Here is a 13361-nt window from a genome sequence, read left to right as displayed (position 1 = left end):
GTATCTGTACGAACCTAAAGGATCTTCATAACTCGTTATTAGAAAGGCAAGGCATACGAGGTTACTCTCTCTCTCTCTCTCTCTCTCTCTCTCTCTCTCTCTCTCTCTCTCTCTCTTGGTGCTACAGTGCTAAATGTCATTACTGCCTCAGATGCATTCAAGTGTTGATTTGATCTTTCAATGTTCTTATCATTTTCTTTTCTTCAATGGCTTGTCGTATGTTGAGTTTCCAATAATCATTTGGGACAATACACTCATTCTCCGCGGCATTTCGATTTTCCATTCTGTAATTCACGCATTTTGTGGAGACGAAAAGCTTCGTTTCTGTCTGCAAAAAGAAAACAAAAGACAGGAAAACAAAAACAAAGGAAAAAACTGTCTCGCAACTGGGACTCGACCCTCATGGTAATCGGTAAAATTGCAAACCCAGCTGACTTCTCCGTCAGCACTTTGACAAATGACGAGACACGGGCGGTTTTGGAAGCGAAAAAGTAACGTGGGGGAAATGAAAAGACAGTAGGCTTCGGATAAATATTCTCTGATTCACTTACCACTTGAAAAGATTTGAAAACTTGGGGAGAAGGACAGCAATTGAAAAACAAAGTCCACAACTGCAACTTGGTAATGTAACATGAATGTATTATTTGAATATTAAAAAAGATGCATCTTTAATTCAGACAGTTGTATTACATCATAAAAACACACTAGTGGATTTAATTTTCCCAGTGAGTATTCCAGTTATCGCACAGCATTTCTGCATTATTATTATTATTATTATTATTATTATTATTATTATTATTATTATTATTATTATTATTATTATTATTATTATTATTATTATTGTTAGCCGTGTGGTTTAATGCGCGTCACTGTAGCCTGAGTTATTGTCTTCCGTGATTCGCGCCCACGAGACGACGAACTTATTTTCAACTAAAAAATTCCCCTTCGGGTAACATATATGAAAATATATTATTTCCGAGGCAGAGAGAATTGGACATTAAAGGACGTTTGTAGCTTAATGCTTGTGTATGAATCACGGTGATGTGATAAAATTCAAGTCTATATGTTCTTAAGGGACAGACAAAAGACCATCTGAACACAAAGGATTGAGAAAATGGGAACAATATAGTATACAGACCAAATTAATATAAAATACTTTTCATTTCAATTACCTAGTTAAATGAATATCTAAACCCTGACGCTTTCTGGTATCACTGCAATTTCTCTTTAACAAGAACACAGATGCACTGAATTTTGAACCTTTAATAAAAAAAATTTATGTTCTTCATTTGGCTATTTATTCTGCTGTCTTCCGGTTTCCTATTAATTCTGCTATTTTCTCTTTGCTATCCATTCTGCTTTTCTTCTTCGGAACATCGGTAAACGAAAGCCAACTGCGCAGCATATCTCTCGTACAACTTTTGTTGTCTCCGAGTAGCACACCCTCACGATTTCCAAAGCCGAGCCCCATTATTTGTTCGGGAACTTCATAACTCAAGCCCATTACTGCTGCTCCACTGAACCTGTCGTTTCTCTATCTATAAATTCGTTTACATCCCCAGCAGCGGATCCTATTATGGCGACGCTTAATCTTACACAGTTTTGGATCTTTTCATCGCTTCCCGAGGACGTTTTGCTGACTCAGCACTCTCTCGTATACAAACAACAGCAGATCCGGAGTCCCTGGATGCTTGGTAGGTTATTTTTTTTGTCGTGGCTTCAGATGCTTTGGAATAAGTCAGACTGAGTTTCTTCACCGAATTATTCGCTCATTAGAGCTATTGCGCTAAATGTCTGTGTATGAATTCAACCCTTACGAAAGCGGATGAAAATCATGCCCCAAAATTTCGATCATTAATTACAGCCATTAAAGCGATGTGCCCTTTCCATTCTTCGTTCTTTTTTATGGGTTAAGGGAAGAGAATGAAAAGATTAATTATACTTCCATAGAAGAGGGATGAAAGATTTATTGCACATCTACGGAAACGCAACACACCAAAGACTTAAATGGAAAATGTAATACTGAAAAGTATGTAACTGCATCTCTAGGGTGTAATAATACCTCCTTTCCTAGATTTCCATCCAATTGCTTTTCTCCAATTTGCAAAGGGAAGCCTTAATTGTCTGATGCCGCACCGCACCAAAAAAAAAAAAAAAAAAAAAAAAAAAAAAAAAAAAAAAGAAGAAGAAGAAGAAGAAGAAGAAGAAGAAGAAGAAGAAGAAGAAGAAGAAGAAGACATGCCAGCAAATAGGTGAAAAATGTTAGCTTCAAAAACGCCCTGTTTTCATCCCGACAATCATTTTACATAGTGCCAGATAAAATAAAATGCTGGGACATCCTAGGTACCATCTGCGTTTTTCGTTACTCAGATGTCATCATTAAAGAGCTGCGGAATTTATTTTCTCGAAGTCATAATCCTGGCGTGATGAAGTGATTCGGAATGAGTGGGTGAAAAGCGCTTCGATTTACGGAGAGTGTTATTCTCAAGACAGATATAACAGTTTATGTATATGTATATATATGTGTGTTTACATATATACATAGTATATATATACACACATAAACAGCGATGAGTATCATGCGTATAACACTAGCTGCAAATAAAAACGCTCTTAATCCACCTATTCTGAATTTCATATCACCAGTTTTATAATTCCGCAGCTGTTAATGATGACATCTGAGCAACGAAAAACACAGATGGTATCTGGGATGTCCCACCATCTAATTTTTTCTGGCACTTTGAAAAATGACTGTCGGGATGGAAAGGGGCGTTTTTGAAGCTACCATTTTACCGTATTTGCTGCTACGGCACCAGACGATTAAGGCTTCCCTTTCCAAACTAGAAAATAACGTTGGGATGGATATGTAAGAAAGGAATTATTATAGGCCCCCCTAGAGGTTAGGTAACATTCTCTATAATATCGCCTTTTTGTTTTTAGTCTTCGATGAGTTACGTTTCTATAGTAGTATAATAAATCTTGTTCATCCTTTTTCTATAGAAGTGTAATTAATCTCTTCATTCTTCTTCCTTAACCCTAAAAAGAACGAAGAATGGAAGGGTAGTTTGCATTATCGATGTAATTAATGATCGTAAATTTGGGAAGAATTTTTATCCACACTCGTAATGGTTGAATTCAATATAAACATCTCTCTCTCTCTCTCTCTCTCTCTCTCTCTCTCTCTCTCTCTCTCTATACACATATATATATATATATATATATATATATATATATATATATATATATATATATATACATATACAGAACCGTATTCGAACGACCTTTATCTCACCTTCCAATTGGCTTGAGTCTTCCTACGACAGATTCAAATAATTCTCTCTTTTTTTTTTTTTTTAACTTAGTTGATGGATGTTCAAATTCAATTACTTTAGAAAGAAGAATTGTCAACAGAGAACCGAAAGCCACATTAGAAATGTCTTATATTTTTTTTTTGCATGATTTTAATATTGATGTCATACAGATCAATACAATTATAAATAAATAGCGAAACTTTGTTTATGAGCTGAGTTGACGAAAATACTGCTTAGCATGTAAAGTAATTCTAGGATTGATTGATTCTCTCTCTCTCTCTCTCTCTCTCTCTCTCTCGCCGGATCATCTTAGGTTAGGATTAGCAATATCGGCTGTCGACTGGAAAGACCGAAATGACCTTGACAGGGTCCTTGTAATCCACTGAGTCTGTTGACCTGGCCAATTATATACCTTGTGGTCAGTGGAATGTTATGGGTTACCACAGCATGAGAGAGAGAGAGAGAGAGAGAGAGAGAGAGAGAGAGAGAGAGAATAAAACGCTCGGTCAAATTAATTTTACATCATAATTAAAATCTGGAGGGTCACTGCAAGGTAATCTTCAGTGTAACAGGGCAGTATTCATCAAATTCTCTCTCTCTCTCTCTAGCGAGCTAGCTTTCGATTTGTAGCTCTTTACATAATCATATATATATATATATATATATATATATATATATATATATATATATATATATAATTAATTATACATGCAAATGCATATACTGTATTTATATATATTCACATATATATAACATATCTATACACGGCATACACATACATACATCCATACAAACCTAATGTCTTGTTATGTATCGGAAGGGTAGGATCTTTAGGACCAATCTCATGTAGAACGACGGAGTGCATTAAAAGAAATAAAATTATTTTGTCTATTCCATCTATTAGCGTACGCTGATTCTCTACCTTTCTACAATTATGGCTTACAAACTTCGGTACTCTCACACAACCTTACTTCAAATTTCAAGTCTCAGAAGTTAAACCATTCCTTGCCCTACAGATGTCACTTCGAGCATGAATGAAATATGTGAAAGCGTTGTGTTCCTGTCGATTCCAGAATCGCACGTCAGTGGTCCTGAGGAATGTATATTGTATTTCAATGCACCAAATGGAAACGTATTGTGTAGCTCTCTCTCTCTCTCTCTCTCTCTCTCTCTCTCTCTCTCTCTCTCTCTCTCTCTCTTCTCTCCGCGGGATTAGAGACAGACCCGATATCGGGTGCCGTCTCTGCAATGGGTTGCCGGGAATGTTGACTGGAGGTCAGGTTCTATTGTTCATCTTTGACGGGTCTTTGTGTGGACAGTTGCGACATTCGAAACTTGTCGAACTGTCTCTCTTTCGTCGGATACTGGAAGACACGTTTGGTTTACACACACACACATATACTGAGGCTCGTGCTTCGAACCAACCCGCTGTTCCAAACCCTTCAAAGGTTTTGGCACTAAACCCCTGTTTTTTCGATTTTTGTCCTCAGGGAAACTGAACGTTTTAAATCCATTTTTATTCATGTAACTGCCTCTGCTATTCAGAATCCAGCTTCCAACCTTCTCATGAAGTAGGCAAATGCCTTTGCCGAATCCCATCTGTAAAAGAACGAGTTGGTAATAATGTGAACTACTTTCCTGATCAAAAGACACTACATTCATCATCCCATTCAAACTCACTCAAATCCACGTAGTGAGAGAGAAAACTTCAAAAGGAACGCAGATCGCATTACTTCGACTTAGAAGCGAATGGTTTTGACAGCAGGTGCAATCTGGAAATCATGGAGAAATTTCTTCAGTCATAATTCGAGCAATAACACTTCAGAAATGAATCGAAAGAGCAAAATATGCTCCTTCAGGTGCACTCTGAAACTTCAGCTATGGAGCCAAGATTCCCAGGAGATGAGATAACAATCATATGAATCAAAAACGATGAGAGAAGTTTTCAGAAGGTCATAAAGCCCTCTCTAATGGGTACTTTCTCCATCCTTCTGTCCGTATCTTCAATCCTTAAATATCCTGAATCACCGTCGAATCCTAACTAAATGATCACACGACGAGGAGTCTCGGGCAAGTTGCGTAATCGAATCGTAAAATATCCAAAATGGAATTTAAAAAAAAAAAATTTTTTTTTAAAGATGACTAAATCATCTGGATATCTCTAGATATTCATCAGCCAATACATCAGATTTTATGATGGGACTTGTATCGAATGCGGAAATATAAAATGAAGAAAACAATACACAATTTCAACTTATTTCAGAGGCCGCGTAGTTTGGCAAGTACTGAAAATCCACTTCAAATGAGATACGCCTGTAAGTTTCACGAATTTAAAGAAGAAATAACAAAACTTTACTTGGAGACAACATTAATTGGCAAACACTCAACTCTACATCCACTTCAGAAAGTACATGTTCTCGTCAAGACGTGATTTACTTGAAAAATAAAATGATAAGTTTTCCAAGACTAAACAGTAGCCATTATGCCCTGGATGATATTTGTTTGGTCACTATCCGCGGATTAGTAAACTAGCTCACAATAACACCTACACGGCATATAACATGTCATAATTACAAACGGCAAAAAACCTACAAAATTCAGATATCTACATTTCTCTCTCTCTTTCGTAAACAGCGTATGGGCAAAAAACATCTTCCTTTGGAACAAGTGATATAAACATCAACTACATATACACAGACATAACACACATAAAATCTACTGTCATCAGCAATAACAAATATATATATAAATAATTGAATAACTTAAATAAATAAATAAAAAATTGTGAAATAATGTCTTGTGACCGTTTCTCGAACACTTATTTTACTTTTCAACTTAAATTACATTCTTCCGTTTCATTAGAAGAACTCTCGGCACAGAAACCCAACCGTAACTCAGCGCGACTAAATGAAAGCAGTCGCATCTAATTACCTCCAGAAAATACGGACAGAATTAAACAAAAAAGAACTTATTCTATTTGGGAAATACCGGGACGGTAAAAACGCATCTCGGCTAAAAGTTACACACGAGGGAAGATGCGTGCGCGGACGAAAAACGGCGTAAATGAAGTGCTTAACCGCACAATTCGGCGTTATGATAATTCTGCTCCGCTCAATAAGGAAGGATCTAACAAATCAAAAATCAAAACAAGAATCTACGATGGAAAGAATAAATTACTAATGGCCTACTGACTTCCAGAAATATTTGAGGCAGGTGGAAACTTTGATTCACATAATATTTTAATAGCAACAATGGGAAATATAGATATGTAGAATAGTAAAGAAAGGGGTACTTACATCTTGGGGAAATGGAAATGATATATTCATACCGTAAAATACATTCTGACAATCCATTTTACCAGTTTGTGAACAGAATTACGAAACCAGGCAATATATATATATATATATATATATATATATATATATATATATATATATATATATATATATATATATATATATATATATATATATATATATATATATATATATATATATATATATATATATATATATATATATATAATGTGTGTGTATGTATATACCGATGGTTTCTCAACTAAATCAATGATTAGGAAGACCTACAATTTTTAAAGTTATATAAAACAATTGATAAAAAATTAGACAAAATCAGAAATAGAATGACGGTAGAAAAAAGTTCTTCCGAACCCCAAGGCTCTACACAATTATTAATGAGAAAAGTTTCAACCAACACTAAAAAAAAAAAAAAAAAAATAAACAACGGAGTTTTACCCAATGGGGCCGGAAAGAGAGCTGCCAAAAAAGGGTGGGTGGAAGCACCAATCAGTAAGACCGAATGGTGACGTCTATGATACAAAATTTACCATACAGTACTTTATATACGGAGTTAGGCACCACAATTTTCTTTAATTCATAATTTTTTTACTCCTTCCTCTTCGTACCAAAGAACGGGACATTAGGTTGCCCAAAGGCCATTACATAAATATCCTGTGAAATAAATTGGAATTTGTGTCCGCATATTTATTTATCCCGTGTGTAACACTGATATACTACTGGTAGCATACACGTATTCAACTATCGCGAGCATTTTAATATATACATGATAGAGAAAAAGTACGATGCAATTTGAAATTTACTTAAATACTGTACTGACACTTTGACAGAACAGGCGCTGGCTACGACAGATAGCTACTCAGAAGCCATCAAGGATTTGTTGAAAAACCAAAACTGCAAAATGAACTAATTCGATAATAAAAAAAGAAGGGACCCTGAATAAGAAAACTGAGGGACATGGGAAAATTGTCCTACAAACACGATGGAAGCAACCTTTAATAGACAGCAAACAAGTGACAAAGGGAGCCGTCAATATTGGTTTGGTGGAGGCAATATGATACGAAGAATTATGTTTTCTCAAGCTTAAGCTCTTCTGCCTGGGTGCAAGCAGTGGCTGTGACGTTGCAAACATTTTCTACGCATTTTACGAAGTTCTGAGTGCTATTTTTTTTCAATATGAGGACATTGCCTTACATGAGAATTTTCGGGGCAAAAATATTTCGGTGGCCGTAATCTCATTTTTTTCGCATGCGGGCATTCTGTTCTCTGGAAGATGCTGACAAATAATAATAATAATAATAATAATAATAATAATAATAATAATAATAATAATAATAATAATAATAGCACAATTTGGAACTGTGATAACAATAACAATAACAACAATAATAATAATAATAATAATAATAATAATAATAATAATAATAATAATAATAATAATAATAATAATAATAGCACAATTTCGAACTCTAATAATAATAACAATAATAATAATAATTAAAAAAGATACACAATCTTTGTGCAAAATCAAGGCATTTAAAATCCGGTATTTTTGCGTAAAAACAGCTAAAACCAAAATCCTGAAACATTTTTTCCGAGAGATAATTACAACTGCAAAAGGACAGGATTAAAACTTCCCAGTGTCTGTCAGAGTCTGCAATTTGATCAAAAGTTTGCACTGTAGATTAATTTCGGCAAAACTTTTGATCCTTTACGATAATCCAGTCCTAATCTAGTCACACAACTTCAAAAATTGGATTTCTCCGGAGATCTTCGGCACAGAAATAAAATAATACATACACACACTCAATATACATATATATATATATATATATATATATATATATATATATATATATATATACAGAAAACTTATCTGACACGAAACAAAAAAAATCCCTTCACATCCCACCACAGAGGCTCATGAGTAGCAAACCAGTTCCAACTACATATTGCGTTTTTGCACTTCCTCTGATCTTTCCGAATCTCTCTCACCCTGTCTGCCAACACTTAAACACGCTTGACCTCTCCTTTTTTTCTTTATTTACGACTTTTCCAAACATCTCGGATTCTCTTTATTATCAAATGATTACTCTGTATCATCTACAGATACTAGCCACTATGAGCCCCATTCATATACAGTATATGTCTTACTGCAAGAACGTGCATTAGATCTCCTGACCTTTTTCTGATTTCTCTCTTTATATAATTATATATATATATATATATATATATATATATATATATATATATATATATATATATATATATATATATATATATATATATATATACACACACACCTGTGTGAAACTTACTGAATCAACACCAACCAAAACATCTGATCCACTCACTTGGAATGACCCAGAGGGCCACCAGTATAACCTTCAAGGTGGCCGGGGTCATGGTGGCCACGCGTAGTGGAGGGGCCTCAACGTCCCCATGTAGTGGTTGAGTGCCACCGCCAGGAGGTGTAGGATCTGGACCAGGATGCTGCCCATCCTGACGGCCTCTGTGGAGAGACCCAGACACTTCCCGGGGTGGATGTGGTACACCACTGGTAAATACGAGTTGATGAGCACGGCTGTCGTGAAAAAAAAAGTGAAATAGAAATTAGTTGATACTAAAGAATTGAAGCTGTCACGAGAAAGAAAGAACAAATAACTGAAATAGAAGTTAGCTGATATTAAAGAGTTGAAAGCTTCTTCTGCAAAGTAATATATATATATATATATATATATATATATATATATATATATATATATATATATATATATATATATATATATATATATATATATATATTTTTTTTTTAAATGACCCACATTAAAGCTGGATATAACTGCAAACAAAAACAAAAAAAAAAAAAAATGAAATATAGGTAGATGAGTACAGCTGTGAGAGGGAAAAAAAATGAACATCGGATGAAAGCTGAGAAGCGCAGCGAGAGGGAAAAAAACAAATAAACTGATATAGAAGTTGATCAAAACGGCTGCAAAATTAGCTGCACACATACCACGTAAAGAGATGATGAAGCCAGGTGCAGAGAACAATAAATAAGAACAAATACAGAAGAGAAAACAAATGCATAACAACAGGCGTGACTTATGATTACGACTGTGAGGACAAACGAAAACCAATACGCTGTATATCATGCAAGATCTGAATGACGTCTTGCAGATAGAGAAAAAACCCACTGATATAAATGAGGAACCGCTGCAATCGATTGCAATATATCCAAAGATCAAGTATGAGAGAGAGAGAGAGAGAGAGAGAGAGAGAGAGAGAGAGAGAGAGAGAGAGAGAGAGAGAGAGAGAGAGAGCCATAACCCCCTGACAACTACCACGCGTAAATCTGGCTTCTTTCGCAATGCAACGGTAAAAACCATATTTCTTTGCAAGTGCAACAAAAGTTTATTAAAAAATAAATCGCCATCGAGGCGAGATGAGACCGAGAACAATTAGCAATAAATCTTAAGGGAAGGGGATCAGCTTGATGACCTTGTTTTACGACGGTAGATAGGGAAACAAAAATCTGAAATGATCGACTTGTTCCCACGTAAGATTTAGGGTGCTACCTCAATACGACGTCGTTGACCTTTGACGTTGTAAGAAAAAAAAAAAAAAACACACACACACACAATCAACAGAATAAAAGATCCCGCACATTTTCCATAACAAACGGAGGCACGATTTTTAAATAAGGGAAATCTCCAGACACTTCAGAACCTCATCTAATCTCGGTGAAAAATGGAGTCGAATTTTTAAAAGACGTTAAAATTTCCTCCCGACCGCGAACCTCGTGCCTGTGCTTTCATCCTAATTGAGCAAGCATTCACCGCCTGAATAATAGGAACTCTAATTCCACTTCCAATCTCCCACGGTAACAGGTCGACGAGAAAACCCAGCTGCCAAATCATCGGGGGTCCTTCCGGAAGAGGCTGCCAGATGAATGTCATTAATCCTACGAGTGGTGTTTTTTTTTTTTTTTAGCCTTGCTGCCAAATCCCTCACAAGTGAAGATTCCTTAACTACTAGCTTAATTATTTCTTGGATAATGAGGCCCACAGGGACAGAGTTGATAATTATCAAGGCAATATAATTATACAAGCCAGTAATTATCAAGGCAATTTAATAATACAAGCTGACAGTTATCAAGGCAATTCACTAATACAAGCTGACAATTATTAAGGCAATTCACTAATACAAGCTGACAATTATCACGGCAATTCAATAATACAAGCTGACAATATTAGGGCAAAGCAATAATTCAAGCTGACAATAATCAAGATAATTTAATATTATAAGCTGGCAATATCCAGGCAATTTAAAAATACAAATTGACACCAAACAATCGCATTCTATTCCACTATTCTCGAAATATGATTATTCATGAAAAATAAGGCAAAGTTATCTAAACCGTTCACTTACGCGGAGAGAATTTTCTAACAACAATCCCGCAGCAAACAAGGGAAATATAACCACCACCGCTCTCTTACGTAAAAAATCTTGCAAGTCACGTGACTCGTAAAACGAAGGGTTTAAAATATTCATACATCCTGGAAACTGGAAGCGTGAGCGATGAAATCAAACGAACACGCTCACCGCGCGTGAGGGATCAGCATTAGTTAAAAAGTGTTTTATTTGTTCCTTCTCCAATAACAGGAGTATCTGTATTCCCATAAGATGTCAAAGTTAACGTTGGATTCACTGTGCAAGTATGTACGTGCAATTATTATATGCATTTATTTGTACGTAACCATGCTTTTAGTCAAATATGCATTGCTGTTTGGTTCTGTGCGTTACTGATTAGCAGTTCATACAAAAATAACTCATTCTGCATATCACGCACGCGCGCACGAACATAAACACACACATGATCAAGCACAGACCTCTGCGAAATCCCACCACTCATCATTTAATACCAGGTCAATTCAGAATACAAAAAAAAAAAAAAAAAAAAAATAATTAAGGCATAGTATATTCAAGTTACCGAGCAGTACCAGCCACCCTTATCTTAAGAGTTCAAAAATAAGAGAATAATAATAATAATAAAAAAAAATTCAGGATTGCAGGAAAAGAAGAGGGAACATTATTGTAATTTTTTTTCATGACACGCCTTTCCTTCCCAGCTTCCAGCGAAAGGACCCCTCCTACGGGTTCTCGGAAAAGATCGAACGTGAGAAGTCATCCATGGTCAAGAGATACGGAAGTGCCGTGAACAGACTCTTTTATACCCCCACCTGAGTTCAGCAAAAACTCCTTTTGCCATCGAGGGCAAAGCTTTTCTTAATTTCCTCCTGGGGAGACTTTGGTCCAACCTTTTAGTTTTCTGAAAAGAATTAATTTTCTGAAAAGAAAAGTATTGTGCCGGCTTTGTCTGTCCGTCCGCACTTTATTCTGTCCGCCCTCAGATCTTAAAAACTACTTAGGCGAAAGGGCAGCAAATTGTTATGTTGATCATCCACCCTCCAATCATCAAACGTACCAAATTGCAGCCCTCTAGCCTCAGTAGTTTTTATTTTATTTAAGGTTAAACTTAGCCCTGATCGTGCTTCTGGCAACGCAACAACACTGCCGGCTGAGAGTTACATGGACAGCGGCTCATACAGCATTATACGGAGACCACCTAAAGATAGATCTATTTTCGCTGGCCCTGATTATGCGCTGCACAGAAAACTCGATTGCGCATTTTTTACCTCTCTTTCCTATCGAGCTCCCGTCCAGGTTTTTGCTGCACCTAAGGCTCTAGACCACCTCTTCTTAATATTTCGCGTCAGGATTTTCAGTCCCTTTACTGCTCGACGCAAAGGCTCCTCCTAATTCCTCGCTTCCAGCGACCTGACAAGCCTTTGTCCCGGCGTCCCTTCCAAGTGCTAACTCTTCCTAACACTTTCCACTGCCTTTCTTTTTACCGTTTTCGTCCCAGCATTTTACAATGTCTGTTCCCGGTTTCCATCCGGATTTTCAGCTACGTTTTCACAGCCACTTCTTTCCTCGTGAGACTACCTCTTTCTGAAGCTGTTACCAGATTGTATCCATTCATTTCTCTAATTCGCCTGCCATTTTCTCTCGGTCCGGATAATTGGCTCATTTCTCTGGTCTCCAGTTAACGAAGGAATTGTCACATCAGATAATGTCATCACTGATTCTCTTCAGAGATACAGATATATGTTATACGAGTACATGTATGAACAGCTCTATATCTCGATGATTACGTCACAAACTAAGCACAGAACCACAATTGCTACGTTATATAAGTCATTATTATATTTTTCCTTAGAAATGGATACACCTTCTGCATGTATTAACATATCAATATCTTAATGAGTAAAACCAAAACAAATTTGTACCGTAAAATAGTAGCGATGTTTTAACGAGGTATTTGTATGGGTAAAGTGGCTTCTGGGCTATCTCAAAAGACCCGCTGGTAACCATGAAGGAAAATGCAAAAAAGTGAATAAAAAAAATCAGAAGGCACAAAAGACATTTTTAGCTGATTTCGGTCAACACTTTCCTTGACGTAAACCAAACATTCATGACATTTTCCGAGCCCCCAACTTCCAAGAAAACCAGCAATTATTCCGGGCGTCATCACGGCGACAAAATGCTACTCCGACGGCATAATTTCCGTCCTTTTTCAAGAGGAAAAATATATTCGTTTCAAAAGAAGGTTGCAATTTCCAAGCAGAGAAAGACGCCTTTCACTTGCATCGCATATATATATATATATATA

At 36.2% G+C, this 13361-nt stretch overlaps 1 protein-coding gene across 1 annotated transcript in view; it reads right to left on the bottom strand.

The window, feature by feature from the left end:
• Positions 1-13361, bottom strand: part of LOC136832522 (lysophosphatidic acid receptor 1-like) — a 377394-nt gene that overhangs the window by 29345 nt on the left and 334688 nt on the right. Inside the window, 2 exon segments of the mRNA XM_067093444.1 lie at positions 8980-9040; positions 9043-9209. Of these exon segments, the coding sequence (XP_066949545.1) occupies positions 8980-9040; positions 9043-9209 (228 nt within the window).

This window comes from Macrobrachium rosenbergii, chromosome 50, assembly GCF_040412425.1.
Source record: "Macrobrachium rosenbergii isolate ZJJX-2024 chromosome 50, ASM4041242v1, whole genome shotgun sequence".
Classification (NCBI taxonomy): Eukaryota; Metazoa; Arthropoda; class Malacostraca; order Decapoda; family Palaemonidae; genus Macrobrachium; species Macrobrachium rosenbergii.
The sequence above is the reverse complement of the archived record's forward strand: the minus strand, read 5'-3'. Positions and strand labels throughout refer to the sequence as shown.